This window comes from Salvia hispanica, chromosome 1, assembly GCF_029641045.1.
Source record: "Salvia hispanica isolate PSC_SH4W2 chromosome 1, Shi_PSC_v1, whole genome shotgun sequence".
Lineage (NCBI taxonomy): Eukaryota > Viridiplantae > Streptophyta > Magnoliopsida > Lamiales > Lamiaceae > Salvia > Salvia hispanica.
Genome location: NC_142692.1, coordinates 7,795,983 through 7,814,912, shown reverse-complemented (window position 1 = coordinate 7,814,912; position 18,930 = coordinate 7,795,983). Strand labels below are relative to the sequence as shown.

At 34.7% G+C, this 18,930-nt stretch overlaps 4 protein-coding genes and 1 pseudogene across 10 annotated transcripts; 2 read left to right on the top strand and 3 right to left on the bottom strand.

The window, feature by feature from the left end:
- Positions 1-1,991: 1,991 nt before the first annotated feature.
- ACR3 (ACT domain repeat 3) lies at positions 1,992-6,752 on the top strand. Of its 5 annotated transcripts, none has more exons than XM_048125876.2 (9): positions 1,992-2,224; positions 3,162-3,240; positions 3,650-3,724; positions 3,928-3,973; positions 4,497-4,611; positions 4,975-5,042; positions 5,246-5,851; positions 5,968-6,072; positions 6,163-6,752. In XM_048125876.2, exons 3-9 carry the CDS (start codon positions 3,660-3,662, stop codon positions 6,481-6,483), a joined length of 1,326 nt encoding a protein of 441 aa, XP_047981833.2. In that variant the 5' UTR covers positions 1,992-2,224; positions 3,162-3,240; positions 3,650-3,659; the 3' UTR covers positions 6,484-6,752. The 5 variants fall into 5 exon arrangements, with proteins under 5 accessions (XP_047981833.2, XP_047981832.2, XP_047981836.2 ...); XM_048125875.2 differs by having other exon boundaries at positions 3,159-3,240; XM_048125877.2 differs by having other exon boundaries at positions 2,224-2,362; positions 3,159-3,240.
- An 857-nt stretch (positions 6,753-7,609) lies between these two features.
- On the top strand, positions 7,610-9,880 carry LOC125218949 (F-box protein SKP2A-like; annotated as a pseudogene). The gene is made up of 4 exons (XR_016137183.1): positions 7,610-8,105; positions 8,624-8,972; positions 9,037-9,176; positions 9,397-9,880. The product of XR_016137183.1 is annotated as an F-box protein SKP2A-like (transcript).
- A 280-nt stretch (positions 9,881-10,160) lies between these two features.
- On the bottom strand, positions 10,161-11,752 carry LOC125185422 (uncharacterized). The gene is made up of 5 exons (XM_048081943.2): positions 11,503-11,752; positions 11,353-11,421; positions 11,197-11,276; positions 10,705-10,907; positions 10,161-10,369 (listed from the first exon to the last, which is right to left on the bottom strand). Exons 1-5 carry the CDS (start codon positions 11,661-11,663, stop codon positions 10,310-10,312), a joined length of 573 nt encoding a protein of 190 aa, XP_047937900.1. The 5' UTR covers positions 11,664-11,752; the 3' UTR covers positions 10,161-10,309.
- A 1,091-nt stretch (positions 11,753-12,843) lies between these two features.
- Positions 12,844-14,335, bottom strand: LOC125220101 (uncharacterized). The gene is made up of 5 exons (XM_048122237.2): positions 14,048-14,335; positions 13,873-13,941; positions 13,698-13,777; positions 13,399-13,601; positions 12,844-13,179 (listed from the first exon to the last, which is right to left on the bottom strand). The coding sequence occupies exons 1-5, from the start codon at positions 14,200-14,202 to the stop codon at positions 12,991-12,993; spliced, it is 696 nt and encodes a 231-aa protein (XP_047978194.1). The 5' UTR covers positions 14,203-14,335; the 3' UTR covers positions 12,844-12,990.
- Positions 14,336-16,526: 2,191 nt separating this feature from the next.
- On the bottom strand, positions 16,527-18,710 carry LOC125220100 (uncharacterized). Of its 2 annotated transcripts, XM_048122236.2 has the most exons (3): positions 18,558-18,710; positions 17,627-17,804; positions 16,527-17,384 (listed from the first exon to the last, which is right to left on the bottom strand). In XM_048122236.2, exons 2-3 carry the CDS (start codon positions 17,781-17,783, stop codon positions 16,825-16,827), a joined length of 717 nt encoding a protein of 238 aa, XP_047978193.1. In that variant the 5' UTR covers positions 17,784-17,804; positions 18,558-18,710; the 3' UTR covers positions 16,527-16,824. The 2 variants fall into 2 exon arrangements, with proteins under 2 accessions (XP_047978193.1, XP_047978192.1); XM_048122235.2 differs by lacking the exon at positions 18,558-18,710 and having other exon boundaries at positions 17,627-17,994.
- Positions 18,711-18,930: the final 220 nt, after the last annotated feature.

Below are 18,930 nucleotides of genomic sequence, written 5' to 3'. Positions count from 1 at the left end.
TCTCAAATGATGAAGCATAGTTAGAACTTAGAAGTTAGTTATACTTAGTCTTGGAAATTGGAACACTGTAATTTAGTACAGTACAAGTACATAAAAGAGAATGAGTACAAGAAGTATACACATCGATGAGAAAGAGAATGAACACCAGAGATCCATTTGTTTGTTTTTTTAATGAAGTATGTATGCAAATCTTAAGCTGGAATATGATTCCATTTCTCGTGGTTCAAACAAATTATTCTAAGTTGAATTGATAGATTCCTTTGTTTCCTCAAATGTATATCTATTTAATATACACGCATATATACTAGTAGTATACTACCCTTTATTTCTCTCTAAATATATTTATACTACTCCATATCTGCTATTATTATTTTATCTTGATTGGAATCAGTGCCAAACTGCCTCGTTATAATGTTTGATGGTTGTGATAAGATTATTCATTAGAGAATAGAGATTGATAAATGTGACATTACAAATGAAAAGGGAAACCTAATTAAAAGAGCATGGATCCCACAAAAAACCTAAATTAATGTCAACCCTAATTATTTTCCCAGGAATAATGGGAAAGCAAAATACTACAAGGTTTCGAGCACCAAGAATCTTGCTTTTGTATGTATACAATTGCTTGGATTTTCGATTCTTAGAACATGTTTATTAGAGAATCACACAATCAACTATTTTTTTAAATATTTAATTGATTACATTTTTTAATATTTGTAATATTTTTTAATCTAATCATATTTTTTTGATGATTTATCAAAGGCCATCCATTTATTACCACATTATACATCTTTTATATTAATTTTTATAATACTAAAGTTTTTTCCAATGAAGGTAAAAAGTAAGAAAATATTACGTATAACAAAAAAAGAGGAAAGTTAGTATATCAAAAAAAAGATATATTTGTGTAAAACTAACTATAGGGAAAGACAAACGATGAATTTTGATATTATTTTGTACTTCCTCACTCCCACGATAATTGTGATTCTTTTTCACTTTAGTTCCACATTCTACTAATCCACTTCACTCACATTTTATTATAAAATCAATATAAAAAAATGATTCTCATATTTTCCTAACTTTTCAAACAACTTTTCTTTATATTTCTCAAATCGCATGCCCACAATAAGAGTGATAATTATTATGGGACGGAGGGAGTAATATTTTAGAATATAATATGTAAAAAATACATTGATTCTGTTAATTAATTTTTTTAATAACCATGATATCGTGACAAATGACATCACCTTATTAGACGATAAATAGAGGAGAGATCAGCCTAGTAATTAGTAAAGACGATTTCAGAAATTGACGGTTCAAATTGGCAGGATGAGATTATAATTCGGATACACATGTAAGGTAATAGGAGTATTCAATCATAATTTTGAATGTGTATAAGAAAGATTTAAATGTCCGATACGATTATGTTAGCGTGAGACGACAATAAAGAAAATGGTTTGCAAATCATTACACATAGAAAAAGCATTACCTTGTATAATAATGTATTAATAGAAAATCTTGTATTGGCACGTATTTTATGAAGCCGGTTCTTTGGACGTATATAATGATTGGCATCATTAGTTCAATTTTCCATTATGTAAGAGCAATATTTTACTGCTTATAAATCAACATCAGCCAGATCGGATGTGCTTAGGAGAGAGAGAGCGCGTGAACTGAAGCCAGACATCGAGTGGGGCCCAGTGGAGTAATTAAAAGGGAACCAAAAAAGGAAGGTCAAACCCAGAGAGTGTCGTACAAACACGCGCGTGGAGGAGCGTGGGAGGGAGCGCAGAAGAATCGACTGTTTGGGTCGCCGCGTCACTATCTGAATCCGTTAGCGCTGTACTTGGTCGGATTAGACTTAATTAATCCGTATTTAAGCATAATTGAAAAGCGTTAATCAGTCACGCGCTCTCTCTCCACCACCAACTGCACTCGCCCCACCACCATTCGTCCATGCATCCACTGCCCAATACCTCTTCTTCCTCCTTTTTCACCAACACAACACTGCAGATTCCTTCTCTCTCTAGCCCAATAACCTTATTCAGAGAGAGAGAGAGAGAGAGAGAGAGAGTTGTGATAAATAGTGGAGGGGATAGTGCTATTCCAACGTCGAAAGTTCCATTCTTGTCTCTTTTACTCCAATTTGCACAACGCACAGGTCATGTATATGTGAATCCAACTGTCAACTGCAAACTTCGCCTCACACCTCTTCCGTTTGCAGGTTACTCAATTCAATTGTCCTTCTCTCTCTCACGTGATTCAATTAATCGATTCAATTACTTCCTACTTCTATTCGGTTGCTATTCATCTCTAAAATTGTTGTTTCCTTCTGATTTAAGGTGAAATTTTACTGATTTCGGTAAGATGTGAAACGTTTTTCTGGAAAGGTTTGGTGTGATTTTGATTTGGCGAGTTGCTATTAACGTTTTTCTGAGATTTTTGTGCTTAGATGATAGCTCACATGATAGTTGTGAGCGAATTAGTATTCTTACTAAAAGCGTGACGAAAATTTAATTTAATGCCTTGTGTAGTAGTAGTAAAAGAATTTCCTTTCAGGGTTGCTTGTGTGTACTGTATAGTCCCTAGAGATTTAATGGAGAGTGTGTGATTGAGATTGAATTTTAGCTACAGTAGCCTTTTTCTATATACAGTAGTATATAGAAAAGGAGACTTGAGTTTGATTTACATGTATTGCCCTTCTTCAAACTTTTTTCAAGTACTACTATATTAGTTTCACTCAAGTGCTCATATTTCGGGTTTGGACCGCAACTCATCCCGCCTCTAAAAGGTTGCATTTCTGTATTGCACTAGGTGGGGATGAATATGGTGCTCTTACCTTTGTTAATTCACTTAGTAGAGCCTCTCTATGAAACGAAGCTGCTGCTCGGTCCAATATTTACATTTCATTTGACTATTGCAAATCTATGTTGTGAGTCTGTGTCTTTGGTAGATGGATTCATATTTGAGAAATGACGAAGAATTTGTTACTATGATTGGGAAAGAGTGTTAGTTGTTCACACATCGCATGTTTGGTAGGGTAGATAACTGTCTTTATATAAATGATGACATTTCTGATGTTGTGGCTTGGGTATACACTTCTTTCATAAATATAGTTAATTTGTGGGCTTAGATTAAAAACTATTATCGTCTTGCAGCAGACAAGTTAATTGACACAATGTAAAGGTGTTCTCCATAAAAGTCGTGCTGCTGGAAAAGAGCTAATCTTTCGCCAAAGAGGTTCCCCAATTTTCTTACCAGACATTGTTTTGTTATGCTTCTGTAGATATATGAGCTCTTCGTTGACTTACTATGACTTTCACCTTCTACATGTCATGTCTTCTTGTACGAAAGAAATGCAACATATTGAAAATGTGAACTAATAGTTCTCTTTGAGGACGTTGCTTTTGCTTGCGCTTATGTAACTGCTCTGATACTTTGAAATATTTTCTTCTAATATTTAGTTATTAAATGGAGATCATGACTGTTGTAAATGAAATTTAACTGTTCAAATAGTACAATTTTATAACTTTATTACTATAATTTCCCATTTATTTAAATCAAGCAACTTCTTACAGCTCAAACACTTCGATGCTTATGACATGTAGTATGCATGTTTCTCATAAATGCTTATTTGGCTATGACACAGAGAGGAGAGAATGGGTTCGTGGGCGTACTTTGATCCTGAGTACGAGACATTAAGCATCAGAATAAATCCTCCTCAGTTCGGTTCTAAACCTTTGCATGTTTACATATAAAATACACTGTATTGTTTGTCTTCTTGTATCTTTTATGGTCAGATCATGTTCCCATTTTTAAAGTATTTTGATATTCACAGTTAAATTTAGATTTGGTCATTTTATTATGTTAAATAAGTACTTTTGTAATTTTTAAAATAGTGTTCAACTATATTTGTTTGCATTTCAGGGTTTCTGTGGACAACTCTAGCTGCAAGGAATGCACTCTGGTCAAGGTAACCATCTGCAAGAGTTATCAAAATTTAGAGAAAAAAACTGATTTATGGTTTGCATTCTGTTCCATATGGTTTCCAAATATAATGACTGCTCTCGTCAGTATGAATTCAAATTGGCAGTTTCTGAAAGAGTTTCTAAAAATTTGCTCCCTTTCTTCTCTTGTTTGGAACATTGAAATGTGCGAAATGAAGCTAACATCAAGCATGGGTGGCATTTTTAGTTGTATTAGTAGTTGCAGAGTCGGTTTTTAGTTATAGGTAATTAAAAGCAACCATGCAAGACATGGATTGTTAGTTACGAGGTCGCAAAAATAAGTTATTTTTGCGAACACTGAGGATAGAAAACACATACCTTTTCCTTAATGAAATATCCTAACTAAAGAGATGGTTGTCTATGGCTATCATTGTACATACCCACAATTGATTCTAGTTGAGTGAGTACAATGTAATTGCGATTTGACCATGTCAGCATGCAATTCAATGCAGTTTTGGTTAACTGACAAGCGAATTGTACATTGCTCAGGTTGACAGCATGAACAAACCAGGGATACTGCTTGAGGTGGTGCAAATCCTCACGGACCTTGACCTTACAATTACGAAAGCTTACATTTCCTCTGATGGCGGGTGGTTTATGGATGGTATGAATGTTTTTGTTCACTTCTTCCACCAAAAAGCACTAAAAAGGACTCTCAGGTCCTACTTTGAGGCTTTGAACCTGGTTCGAAATAATAAATTTGTAGCTACTTAGAATGCCTTAATATACTACATAATTTAATATTATTTTCAGATCATTAAACTACAAATAAGATGAATTGTTGACCTTGTACTTGTTTATTTTAACAAACTCTGTGAAGCCGTAACTTCTTGATACTCATGTTAACACATCTCTATGTGGGTCAGACGGTTTCTGTTATAGTTGTGTTAGGTTCATTTAAGAAGACAAGCAAACCACAATCTGTTTTGGATTTCCTTTTCATGGCTTCTATTCTTCTTTTTTGTAGTGTTTCATGTCACTGATCAACACGGGCAAAAGATTAGCGACAGCAAGACTATTGAATACATAGAAAAGGTATGCTGTACTTGCTCATATCTTTGTTTTCCTAAACAAAATCATCTCTACTCATTTAACTCGGAAGCTCGGCCTAAGCTCCATGAAATGTAATGCATTTTCTTGTTTTCCAAGCACCTTCTTGTTTTAGAAAAATATGCTCATGTTAGGAATCTGGTACATTTTTTATGTCATAATTTTCCTTATCATTTATGTGAAAATAGGCTCTAGGACCAAAAGGAAGCATGTCAGGCTTATTGAAGCCATCGCCCGGGAAGAGGGTGGGGTTGGACTCTGTAGGTGACTGCACTGCTATTGAGCTTATAGGCCCGGATCGGCCTGGTCTCTTATCGGAGATTTCTGCTGTGCTTGCCAATCTCCAGATCAATGTTGCTGCTGCTGAAGTTTGGACCCATAACCGACGCATAGCATGCGTTCTTTACGTTAATGATGACACCACCAACCGTGCTGTGGTTGATGCCTCACGGTTGGCAGCTATGGAAGAGCAGCTCAAAAACATTCTCCGTGGTTGTAGTTCTGACGATTCAGTGGCTTGTACCAGCTTTTCCATGGGTTCAACCCACATCGATAGACGCCTGCACCAGCTGTTCTTTGCTGACAGAGACTATGAAGTTACTGGAACCGAACAGGGTTGTCCTGTCAAACCAAATGTGACCATTGAGCGGTGCGAAGAGAAAGATTACTCTGTGGTTACTGTCAAGTGCAAAGATAGACCAAAGCTCATGTTCGACATTGTGTGCACCCTTACAGACATGCAGTACATCGTCTTCCACGCCACCATCTCATCTGACGGCCCCTATGCTTCACAGGTATCACTTATTCTCTTGTTTCTTCCAACCCCACTAATAGCAGCTATGCTTGTGTTGAATCTATTTACCCTTTGCATTTGTCACTTCTACTAATAGAGAGAATCTTCGATATATAGGAATATTTTGTACGCCATATGGACGGTTGCACACTACAGACGGAAGCAGAGAAAGAAAAGGCCATCAAGTGTCTCGAAGCAGCAATCAGACGAAGAACAAGTGAGGTAATTGAGTTGCAGTTTCAGACACCTTTCTATCACTAAAGTAAAAAGGAAATTCAAGTAGTGAACGTGTTTTCGCTGAAATATGATTAGGGTCTAAGCTTGGAGCTTTGTGCAAAGGACCGAGTGGGGCTGCTCTCAGAAGTAACTCGAATCCTCCGAGAGACCGGACTCTCAGTGACGAGAGCAGGTGTGACAACAGTTGGGGAGCAAGCCATGAACGTGTTTTACGTGAGTGATGCATCGGGAAAACCAGTAGATGCAAGGACCATAGAAGCCCTGCGCAAGGAGATTGGGCAGACGATGAGGCTCAACGTGAAGAAGGCACCGATGAACACGAAAACACTCGAAGCAAGTGGTTGGGCAAAGACCAGCTTCTTCTTTGGAGGTTTGCTGGAAAAGTTTCTAACTTGAGTTTGTACAACAATTTCTCTCTACTAAGATAACCATTCATGTTTTCACAGCTTTCCGCCAGATTTCTATGTGTTGACTTCCCCACTTCATCAAAACTGTAAAAATGAAGTGAGGAGTTGTAATAAAAAGCTGTGCAATTATACTAGAAATTGTTGCTATCACATTGAAACTCTTGTACATAAGGTTTCCATGTAAATTATAAATATATGGGATCCTATTTGATGGTGTGATTACTGCTGTTAGAGCTATCTATCCTTTTTTTTCTTTTATTCCAATTCTTATGTGAATGGTATTTGTAGCTTGCGTATGTGTAAATGAGTCTGGATCATGCTTGGTTTTGACGTAAATAAGTTGATATTGCGAGACTAAATATTACTCCATTCGTCCTATTAGTGTTGGATTTTATAAAAAAGATAAATGACTCAATTATAATAAGGGCGGTCTAGATACAACTTAATACTAATGATATGGATGAAGGGTTACATGTTAGCCGTTATTAATTGGTAACATGTAACCCAAAATTTCTATGTTCCACTCATTCCCCACTGGATATTGATGCGTGGTATATTTATGAGTTTCACATCAATAAATTCATTTAGGCATCAAACATTGAGAAACCACCACATGCATTCAAACTTTGAAACTACCATGATAAAAAAACTGGAAAATTCATTAAGTCAAATTTATTAATCTTTCAACTCTGCAAAGTTCACGAAGTGCACGCATGATCCTACATGAAGTTGTTTTGACTTTCTTTTATAAGAATTAAATAAAATTTGTTTACCAAATTTTAAATAAATTCTCTATGTTATTATTGAAACAAGTACTAGTACTTTAATACTAATTACTTATTAGCTTCATGTTCAAATATCTCATTTTTTTAATAAAACGGGATAAACATTTATATATAGTACTACTTTAATCAAAATCAAAACAAGATTACTGTTAATATGACACGTGGCCCATCACTCGTAGACCTCTTGTGTCTACCTTCCGCATTCATCTCTCTCTCAAATTTAAAGAGCACAGGTTCAGAGCTTTCTTTGACAAGGCAGAATCGTAATTTCCTGAGCATAATCCGAGGTAAAGTAACCTTCTTTATGCTTCTCCACACACGCACGCTCACCCCAATTCACCCCTTCATTTTCTTATATCAATAGTCAATACCCGTACTAGTATTAACTGTAATCGTCCCTTTTCATGATCAAATGTTTTTTTTTATCTTGCAAAATATAGTAGTAGGAAAAAAGAAGACCCTTTTCAATAATTTCTCGAGACAATACAAAAAGATTGTATTTTTACTGAAAAAAAGGAAGAACGAAGAACTCCTGAATTTGGCTCTGCAAAAGATAACCTCATTGCTTTCACACCTATTGATGGTTTCAGATTAAGTGAGGGATGAGAGAGACGGAGGGTTTTAATTCGAGCTTTGAGAAATTGATGGTATTTGGCGTTGCTGAGAGTGGTGGTGTGAGGATAACAGAGTGGAAGGATATTCCAGTGGAGCTTTTGCTGAGGATTTTGTCACTGGTGGATGATCAATCGGTGATTGTGGCTTCTGGGGTTTGTCATGGATGGAGGGATGCAATTTCTTGGGGCCTCACCCATCTCTCTCTCTCTTGGTATATTGATATCTTCTCTCTCCATTTGTTCATCAGGATTAAAGATTCTGTGTTCTGCTTTCTAGATGATGTATTCCTTGTTGGTTTTGCTCAAGTTTGGAATGAATAGTTGATGTTTTTGCTGATTTTTATACTTAAAAAGTTGACTTTTTGTATGTAAAAAAAGGTGGAATTGTATGCAGATGATCCTGTGTTGATTTCAAGTGTTACATTGTGATGCCCTCTTTCTTTTGGTTGATATCTTGGGATTTTCCTCAGTTTTGTTTGAGATTAGTTACATTGTGGATTTGGTTGTGTTTGTATCTTCTTGTTTGTTTGGGACATGGTTGAATTTGTGATATGTTCTTTGTCATTCATCTCCTTGTTTGATTTAAGATATAGTTAGTTTCCAAGAGAAACTAAGAAGTTAGGAGCTAACATTTCACATGAGATGTTGTTAGAAAGTAGTTCATGGCCTGTATTATCTCGTTGGAACGCCCGGTGTGCAGTAGTTTCTGATTAATATTGCATATGTCCAGCTGCAAGAAGAGCATGAACAGTCTGGTACTATCACTCGCCCCTAAGTTCACGAAGCTGCAGGCTCTTGTCTTGAGGCAGGACGCGCCACAGCTCCAGGACGATGCTGTTGAAGCTATCGCAGCTCACTGTCAAGAGCTTCAAGAGTTGGATCTCAGTAAGAGCTTCAGACTTACTGATCGCTCCCTGTATGCGTTGGCGCGTGGCTGCCCTGAGCTCGTGAAGCTGAATATTAGCGGCTGTTCAGCCTTCAGCGACACTGCTCTCGGATATCTGACCGGGTGTTGCAGGAAACTGAAGACCTTAAATCTTTGTGGTTGTGTTAGGACCGCAACAGATAGGGCATTGAAGGTACTAGCTCGTTTAAGTTCCCGTCTCTTGATGCATATGCTGATCTGTCATATGCTTTCTGCAGGCGATCGGGTTCAACTGCCACCAAATGCAGTCGCTGAATCTTGGATGGTGCGACCGGGTCAGTGATGAAGGTGTCAAGTTTGGCCTATGGTTGTCCTAATCTTCGAGCTCTGGACTTGTGTGGTTGCCTTCGTATCACAGGTATAAACGCGCATCACTTGCATGAATTCTACGTAGTTATATTTAACGAGCTAGAGTTCGTGCTGAAACATGATTTGAGGGAAGGCCGGTTATTGCTTCAAGCACTTGATTTAGTTACATATATGCTTCAAACACGGGTAGATGTTTTGAGGCCGTGTTTTGGTTAAGACCGCGTCTTGAGCTTGCCATAATTTTTTGTTTCTTGTTTACATTGCAACAGATGAGAGTGTCGTTGCGTTGGCAAACAACTGCCTCCAGCTGAGGTCGCTCGGGCTGTATTACTGCCAGAATATTACAGACAGGGCGATGTACTCTCTAGCACAGAGCCGGGTGAGGAACAAGCGCGGCGTTTGGGCGTCTGTGAAGGGCAGGTGCGAGGAGGAAGGGCTTACGAACCTCAACATCAGCCAGTGCACGGCCCTCACACCCCCAGCCGTACAGGCTCTATGCGACTCATTCCCTGCACTCCACACTTGCGCTGGTCGACATTCACTCATAATCAGCGGTTGCCTCAACTTAACGTCCGTCCACTGCGCGTGCACCCTCCAGGGGCACCGCGGCCCACACGCTGTGCCTCATCTTGCACATTGAGCCTGTTGTATGTAAACTATAGTCTACTTTGGAACATTACATTTCTGCGTACATATATTGGTCTATGTTCTCAACACTTGTATCATAAAATTAATAATATCTGACTTAATTAATTACATACCTATAGTAAAAAAATGTGCACAGTTGTTTCGATGTATTCAAGATTAATTGTAGATTTTTTAGGGGCCAGAAAACAAGGAAATAATCCATAAAAATACTTAAAATTTCCATTAGTCGAGTAACAAACGAAAACAACAGATGAAGCTCAATTTTTTTATTGACCTTAATTTTAATTTTCAGTATTCATTTGACCATTATCAGTATTCATATTTTTTTATAATACGTAATCTACTTGATCTCTATTGAAATGAATTGATATGTAGTAGTACACAATTATGAAGAAAGGGAACACGTGATTCTATCATATGGAATTCTTTATATGTACAATTAATAATAATGACTTAATAACTAAGACGGAATTCCAGCCTAGCTACTGGTCAGATACATGTAAGTCACAATTAATTAATATTACAATTTCATCGTTAACTGGCTTCATCATTTATACCAATTATCCCTTCGATCTTCCCTTCCACTTCTTGAAACTGCAATAGCAAAATAAATAAATATTCCATATTACCATCATTAGCTCATAAATTACAAAACATTTGGTTAAATATATGCACAATTACACCTCAACCTCATATATAATCGAGTTGAAAATCAAACAATTGACTAAGTCGTTTTGATACAACAAAGAAATTTTTGACTAAGTAACTTAACAATTATCTTGTAGATTAATTATTCTAACCAGTGGCGTACGTAGCCACATTGCACATGCGTGTTAGCCTAATCAAATCTATTTCTTGTTCTAATTTCTAATTAAGTGATGAAACCCTTTAATTTAATGTTAACATTGTTTGTTTAGAACTGTAATTACCTTGTCAATGGCATCTCCAACTGTCCGGGCATCTTGAGCTGTAGCTTCAGCCACATCCTCCAAATGATCCACCACTTTCTTCAGTTTCTGGCCTTCCGTCATATCCTCGGAGATCTCCTCCGCCACCTTATCAACTATCTCCGCCACTTTCTCTACAACCTCCACCATTTCTTCGATCGTTTCCACCACCGCATCAACATCCTCTACAATTTTTATTTATACACAACTAATTAGTTCCAAATTAATGCAAAACATCATACAAGAATGACCGAAGAAATCTAAGAACCCTAGTTTCTTCGAAACGTTTTTTTAAGCAAAATCATAAACTGAGTGCAAAACAATTTTATTTACTAGGCCAAAACCCTACAATTGTGAATGAAATAACTGAAATTAAAACAATTGATCTCTGATGGCCAGTCTCGTGTGAATTTCAAGTCATTCTGATTTCTCCGACCCTAGCTAGATAATTAAACAAATTAAAAAAAAACTTACTTTTGAATTGGAGAAATGGACCCCATGTATCGCTTGTAGAAGGTACAACAATTGAAGCCACTAATCCAAGAATCCACTTCCTACACAAATGATATTCTACCATCAACATATATATGTATATATAATATGTATATAAATATCCAGATGAATACTTACAAGTATGAAGATGGAGGTAATGGAGCACTAGGTTGAGGTTGAACACTGCCGCTATCAACAGAAAATTTTCTGGAGAAAATTACAAGATAATTAATCTAATCAGTCAAATGTATCAAAATCAAGAACTTGGCTTAATGAGATTTGCTATACCTTTTGTGTGTGTTATAGATCTGCATTCTTGTGTGGTTGCTAAGACACCGATAACCCGAGTTCGGAGATAGGCCATGATATTGTCTGAGATGTGAAGTGTTTGAAGCCGGATATTGTGAAGAAAACCTTGCAATCTGCTTGATGACTCTTGTCGCAGACATGATCAATTAATTTGTTCAAAAAATATTGGTGTTTTACTTTTGTGTGTTGAATAAATGTATGGAGATATGTGTTAATGGAATATGGCAAGAAATAGTAACCGATATGTAGGAAAATAAAGCTGTTTCGAAAAATATAAATGAAGTAGAAATGTGAGTTTCCAAGAAATATATGCTGATAGGTAGACGCGCTGAAGAATAATAAAATTAGTAAATAACACGTATTTAATAGTTGAAGATTTCTAGGTTTTGACTTCTCAACGTTAATTTGGTCTATTATTTGTTACAGGAGAAGTTAAAATGTTTATTAATATCAGTCTGATTTCTTTTTCTCCTTGAAAATAATTTTAATATTATTATATTTGAATCTAGATAATAACGTCCAAATCTGATGGGTGAAATGAAAAGGTATCTTTAGCCACCATAGAATATTCAATCAATATTATCTACTTGTAATTTATAATTTGGAAATATTCAATTAGTAAGTCATTTTTTTATAAATTGTCCAAGCTGGCCTGCTTCTCTTTTCCCAATACCATGTGTTTTTTATGCCCAAATGTTATTAGATATATATTATACTGTATTATATTATCACATTTAAATGGGTGTTGATTTAGTGAATCATGTTCGATTTAGGTAGGTATTGAAGTCAAAGCTACCGTTCAAAGGAAATTTTATCCATATAAATTCAGCTTATTTTTACTGTTACTCAAGTGGAAATTGTATTAATCTTCTTTCTTAAGATTTAGTTAGTTCAACTCCAAATTAAACTAAATGTTAAATACAAAATTAATTCCATAGTACCATAAAATAATAATAAAATGCAAACTCATATATTGTATAAACTCCAAACTTTTTAAAATAGTGTCAACACAATGTAAACACAGTATAAAATTTCAAGATTTTGATGTCTACACATGTTAATACAATATCAACACAATATCAACGCAATGTCAACACAGGGTACTCAACCATTGAAATTGTATTGAAATTTTATATTGATGTTATTTTGTCTTCTGTTGACATTTATTAACAGTTGTTTGTAAGTTTGCATTTAATTACATTCCACTCTTTTATAGTCTAAACAATTAATTAAGTGGATGTGCTGTGGTAGTTATCTAATTTTGTACCAAATTCACAAATTGCATGGATATAATCATCTATTTTTTAACACTTTTACATATAAATTGTGCTCATAATTAAAAAAAAAAAACTAAATATTAGTGAACCCAATATTTTAAAGGATATACATCGAAAAGAATTAAGAAATATAGCACAATATGTAATTGTACACTTTTGTACTTAAGATTTACGCTACACTTTAATTACATTAATTAAGTTTGCTTGTGTCATCGACTTCTTCTTCTTCTTCTTTGGCTGGGTCTTGGAGTTGGGTCTTATCTTCTTCCTCATTTTGTGCTCCATTTTCTTGATTATCTTCATTGTGATGCCCATGGTTGATGGCACCCTCAACCACACACTCCACATAATCCTCTACCTTTTCCTCCACTTCTTGAACCTTCATATAAATAAATTACTACTAATCAACAAAATATACAGTAACCACATTTGGAATTTTATTGCTCTAGTTAAGGTTTGTCCCATTTCCATCAAATACACTATATGTACCATTTCCAAATGAAGAAAATGTCTATTTTTCAATATTTGGAACCAATTATTTTACTTCCAAGTTTAATTATATTATATGTTGATTAAACTAGATTAATTAATAGTATACCTTATCTATGAAGTCTCCAAGTTTATGAGCATCCTTATTAGCTATTTCAGCCACATGCTCAACAAAATCCACTGCTTTTCTGAGCCCTCCGCCCTCGGGAAGCTCCTCCGCCAAGTGCTCGGCTGCCTTCTCCACCCCCTCCGCGACCTTCTCCACCGCCTCGACTATTTCCTCCGCCATCTCCACAGCCATCTCCACTTCATCTGAAAATTCATCCACACATAGGAATATTTAATTAACAAGAAAATTAATGATGTGAAAAGAAACTTATTATTCCTATTATAATATGTATAACTTACTTTTAATTTTGAGAAGCGATGTCCATTTACCGCTAAAGAAAGGTAGAACCACTGTTATAGCTACGCCCAAAATCCATTTTCTGCATGGAGTTAATTTATTTAATAGAATTATTTAACCACAAATTTTATAAATAAATAAAATAATGATTGTTAAAAAATTAAATTTGACACGTACATGAAATTGAAAGGAGGCTCGGAGGGCGGCGGAACTCCCGGTTGAATAACGCTGCGTACGATAAATCTCCTGAAAATATATGGAGTATAATTAAGGAAAATTAATTAACTACATAAGGAAAATTAATAATAATATCTATTGATCATCCAATAATGTTAACATTTACTGTACATACCTTGAACTTGCATGATGCTGTTTCGATCTCGTTTGATCATAACGAATAGCAAGGCGTGAAGAAGATAAGGATACCAAATTCCGAGTTTTGGAGGGCTGAAAATGTGGAGCAGGGAGAAATCTGAAGGCAATGAGAGAATTGGATATTGCAGACATGTTTTATGATCGAATTTTAAATAGTTACGTCGTTGATGATTGATTTTGAATGTTGTTAACTGTGATAGAATAATTAATTTTGCGAAGACATGTGGTAGAATTTTATAGGAGACGAAGAAGAAGAAGAAATGGATGTGAGTATACGCGCTTAGTGTTGGACAAGAAATCTCGTTTCTTAATATTCTTGTTTTCCAACCTGCTTCAACCTGACTTTTCTTCATTTTGTTCATGAGAAAAGTCAATTCTTGGGTAATTTGGTTGAAGGTCGTATAAATATATATCTAATATCTATCACGTAGCAATATGAAATATTTTAAATAAAATTAATGATAATAAAGACTTATTCTACGCTTCTGTTAGTGCATAAGAAGCTGGTATCCCAACTTTCCAATCTCAACGGAGGCTTGGAGTCAATGAAAGATTGTTTGAGACTTTGAGTAATATCAGAAGTTAGGCATGATAACGAATTGCTGACGTGGATTAATTTGCATTTATCAACCATGCAATTGTTGATATAATTTTTTAAAAGAAAATAATACTACTTATTTAGTATACTTTGTTTACGGAGTTTATTCCGCAGATGATGATGAACATTGGAGGCAGAGGCAGAGGCAGTATTGAGTTGCTTAATTCTAAAGCTACTATTTCTGGGTTATATAATTTTTAATTTGGTCAACCAAATGACATGTCTGGAGTATGAATTAAACTAGCTACTACCATAGATGGAGTATTAAAAAATTGTGTCTGTATTTCCTAGGCATTTTGAATTAAACTTGACATTAGCCGAATTCGATATGAGATTATAATACAAATGTTTAATTTATCCAGTATAACGCATGTATGCCAAATAATGCTATATAATTCTAACCCACTTCGATGAAGTTGATAATAACGCCGGAAATGAATGACTAGAAAAGGATCCAATCATCCAATTTATTTGATACTACCGCCAATCGCGCGGAAGGCACAATTTTTAGGGAAAATTTTCATTTTCCTTTTTAATGCCCAAATCTGAGGAGATAGTGATTATGACCTTCTGGGTTTGGGTGAAATCGATAAATAGTTGTTGAATCTTGATAAATAATTTGAAAATTTCTGAGAGAATTCATTGTTGAATAATTGGATTGGACTATAATGAGATTTTGAGGAATTAGTAGAGAGATTTTTTAAATTTTGCAGTAAATGTTCAGGGCTCATGCAAAATTTTAGGAGAGTAAAACTTGAAAAAGAGCGTATATGTAGGTAAACGGAGAGAGCAATTAATTTTTTAAAAAATAATGAAACGTGCTAGGCGCTCACTAGGAACGCTCAGTGTATCAATCCTCTAACTTTAAGTAACCTAACTAATCAATCAAAGCTTTCAAATTATTTAATTTCAAGCAACCGTATAATTTGAATAGAATGTCATCCTAAGACAAACAAAGGACGACTTAAATACACATCACTTTTTATCCAAAGAAGCGTGGAGGAACAAACACAATATTGACACGTTTTTATTTGTACTTGAAGAATGAAGACTAATAAAGAAAATTTAGGGAAAGCTGCCAAATAAATGATGGATTGCGATTTCACCGACGCCAAGTTTCGTCTGCAAATCTAACAATGATCTCACGTCCTATTTCACCGATGCATTTTATCTGTCGGAGATTCCGTTAGAAAATATACCGATCGACTGTCCTTATCCAATGTTACGAGGGACTATAATGAGGTGCTATAACATATGACAGGAATTAATTTTCCTTCGATAAATCCCATTTTTTGTTTTATGGGTAGTCCAATTAGTAGGACTAGGGTCTAGGAGTGTAAAGAAATGAATTATGTACGCCTCCAATTAATGATTTTTTAAGTGACTCTTTTGGACTCCTGATTTGTGGCAGACCAATTTAATTAACCTATGTCATTTATTGAAAATGGGCTTTATTAGAACACAACATGATAGAAAAAGGGTAGTTGGGAATCGGGATCTCAATTTATGTTACTGGTCGAGCCCTATGTTACTTTCATTCAAACACAAATATTAATCTCAATTATTTTCGTTAGGTAAAATGCATGTCATGCAAAGATATTAGTATACAACATGATGAAGAAATTTGAGCTTTTTTGTTGTTTGAAGAGACATTGTTTCTTTTAATTAAGGTTACATAATTACATTTATATATTAATTATAACCCATTAAATTACAAAAATTGGAGTAAAATTTTTTCATACTCATCATGTATAATGTATGCATCAAATTAATTAAATCAAGATAGGCTTCTTTCATGTGTGATTCCTCGTCCACTCAAAACATATATAGAATCAGACGAAATGGCAAAATGAAATCATACAATAGAAAATTAAATCTTCCCCAAATAACTTCAAAGGTTTGAAACAATCATACAAAAGATATTAAATCTTCCCCAAATATATTATCAAAATTCAAAACTAGACCAAAATTAATCCAAACCCTACAATTATAAATGCCCTAATTAAAAAATTCGTAAGGTATTAATCAACTTAACAAGATTTTTGCTACACAAAAATACCCCAACCATCAATACCTACATCGCACACCACCATGCATATCTATGCAAAGAACACAGCACAATATAACCCTAATAAAATTGATAGCATAAATATTGATCAAGAGGATATTCCCACACCAAGAAAATCTATGAACGGAACGTCTATCTTCTCGATGGATTTCTCCTCGCTCGTCCTCGTCTTCCCAAAACGGTAGGGACTAAATATGGAGAAATTGCTTTGATGATTATAACCTCTTCTTCTTCCACATAGATCAGAAGAGCAAGATGACAAGTGATTAGGCCAGCCAGAGAAGGAAGACAAAGGAAAGATTTTGTCATCACTTTTCCTTTGTGAATCATCAAAATTGATTCCACCATTTTGGAAGCTGATTTTGGATCCATACTCCTCTTGAAGCCTTGCATTATGATCTTGATGATGGGCTCTAAAAATCTTGGTAGAAAGCTTGGATTTTTGTCTTTGTGTTCTTGCCATAATAACATGCCAATGGTTTTTTACAGCATTATCAGTTCTACCAGGAAAAAGCCTTGAAATTAAAGCCCATTTGTTTCCATGTAGTCTATGAGCTGCAAGCAGCCTTTCTTCATCTTCCTCCGAGAACGGCCTTCGGTTTATTCTTGGATCAAGCTGATTAAACCATCTCAGTCTGCAACTCTTACCTACGCATCATACTTATCAATGATCAAAATCTATTCTTTGAAAAAAAAAAAAACAATGTTATAAAAAAAGATTTATTTTTTAGGGTTTGGTGGCAGATTCTAGAAGAATTGAAAGGGAACTTGATTTCTCCTACCAAGTAACTGATGGAGCCTAATCTAGAAATATGTAGTTACAAATATAAATTATTTCAAGATAAATTTATCATATATATATATATATATATGGAGTATAAGGTTATTACCTGATCTTCCTTGAAGTTTTTCAGCAATGGAATTCCAATTTTGAGGGCCATATTTTTCGACTAGCTGCCGGAGTTTTTCGTCTTCTGCAGGCCTCCAGTGGCCTCGAGGGCAAGTTCTTGGATCATCGTTTGAGCCACGACATCTAGTTTCATCCATGGAAATTTCAGCTCTTTATATCTAATATTATCAAAATTTTTTCAGAATATCAGAAAAAGGAAATCTCCAGAATGTAGAAAAGAAGAAGATATGCATCAACTGATGAAATCATGAAATACTACTTGGTTTTGCCCCACAAAATGGAATTTTACACATAGTTTTGATGAGAAAGGAAATTAAAGAAAACTACAATTCGATCGGTCTTAGTTTTAATAATGCCCCTTGAATATTAAATTGTGGTAATTAGTGACAAGTGTCCTATTGTTACTGAGATTGCTTGTCAAAAAACACATGATAAGATATTAATAATAATAATAATAAATTATTATTATTATTACACATACATATGACTATACAAGTTTGATCTTACATTTTACATACCTTCTAAGTTCTAAAGAAATGTAACGTTTTACACTTATAATGTTATACTATAAACATGCATGTTTTCATAAAATTCTAACTTTCATTTAAGTAATGTTTGGTTATAAATTATTAAAATACAAAAAAAAAAAATTAAATTGTTTTTTTTTACCAATATCAGTAATTGCTGAACTACACCATGATCATTACCCTCAAGATTTACTTAGTGGTGCAAATTAGTGTAAAATCCAAAACGAGAAACCAACAAAATAAGATGGTTATAAGTGGTAACATTATGGGGTTATACATAGAGAAAACTGGGGATTATTGCAAAACTTGGGATCAAACACATTCAATAATTAAACAATATAGAATGAAAATTTAATTCATACAGAGGAAGAATGTATATATTACCTTGGATGATCAAGAAGGAAAACCTAAATGATGAGAGACTGAAAACCTCGAAAGATTTTCTCTTAATTAGAAAGATCGATTGATCAGAAGAAAAGGAAGTCTGAAGAATTTCTCTTTGAAGCTAGATTGTCAAAATATTAAGCTATATAATGTTTCAAGCAGGCAGAATTGAATATCTTGTTATATAATTATTGCAATGGTTGGTGGCCTCTCCATGTTTCTTTTAACTATCGATACACTTCACAATTTTATATTAATAAATTTATTAGTCTCCATACACAAAATAATTTAATTTTTAGAACAAACAATAAATCTCAGAATTTTCCTTTGCTCTTAACTAACTAGATTTTCGTTTCTTTTTTGCAAGCTGAGA

What these genes read in the sequence shown, in the direction of transcription:
- ACR3 (XM_048125879.2), top strand. Translation starts at nt 3,660, where the DNA reads ATGGGTTCGTGGGCGTACTTTGATCCTGAGTACGAGACATTAAGCATC. An exon ending in CTATTGAATACATAGAAAAG is followed by an intron (nt 5,043 to 5,245) that starts GTATGCTGTACT and finishes ATGTGAAAATAG; the next exon opens with GCTCTAGGACCAAAAGGAAG. An exon ending in ACGGCCCCTATGCTTCACAG is followed by an intron (nt 5,852 to 5,967) that starts GTATCACTTATT and finishes TTCGATATATAG; the next exon opens with GAATATTTTGTACGCCATAT.
- LOC125185422 (XM_048081943.2), bottom strand. Translation starts at nt 11,663, where the DNA reads ATGTCTGCGACAAGAGTCATCAAGCAGATTGCAAGGTTTTCTTCACAA. An exon ending in TTACCTCCATCTTCATACTT is followed by an intron (nt 11,277 to 11,352) that starts GTAAGTATTCAT and finishes TCATTTGTGTAG; the next exon opens with GAAGTGGATTCTTGGATTAG. An exon ending in TCCATTTCTCCAATTCAAAA is followed by an intron (nt 10,908 to 11,196) that starts GTAAGTTTTTTT and finishes TAAAAATTGTAG; the next exon opens with AGGATGTTGATGCGGTGGTG.
- LOC125220101 (XM_048122237.2), bottom strand. Translation starts at nt 14,202, where the DNA reads ATGTCTGCAATATCCAATTCTCTCATTGCCTTCAGATTTCTCCCTGCT. An exon ending in GAGCCTCCTTTCAATTTCAT is followed by an intron (nt 13,778 to 13,872) that starts GTACGTGTCAAA and finishes AACTCCATGCAG; the next exon opens with AAAATGGATTTTGGGCGTAG. An exon ending in ATCGCTTCTCAAAATTAAAA is followed by an intron (nt 13,602 to 13,697) that starts GTAAGTTATACA and finishes ATGAATTTTCAG; the next exon opens with ATGAAGTGGAGATGGCTGTG.
- LOC125220100 (XM_048122236.2), bottom strand. Translation starts at nt 17,783, where the DNA reads ATGGATGAAACTAGATGTCGTGGCTCAAACGATGATCCAAGAACTTGC. An exon ending in AAAACTTCAAGGAAGATCAG is followed by an intron (nt 17,385 to 17,626) that starts GTAATAACCTTA and finishes TATGATGCGTAG; the next exon opens with GTAAGAGTTGCAGACTGAGA.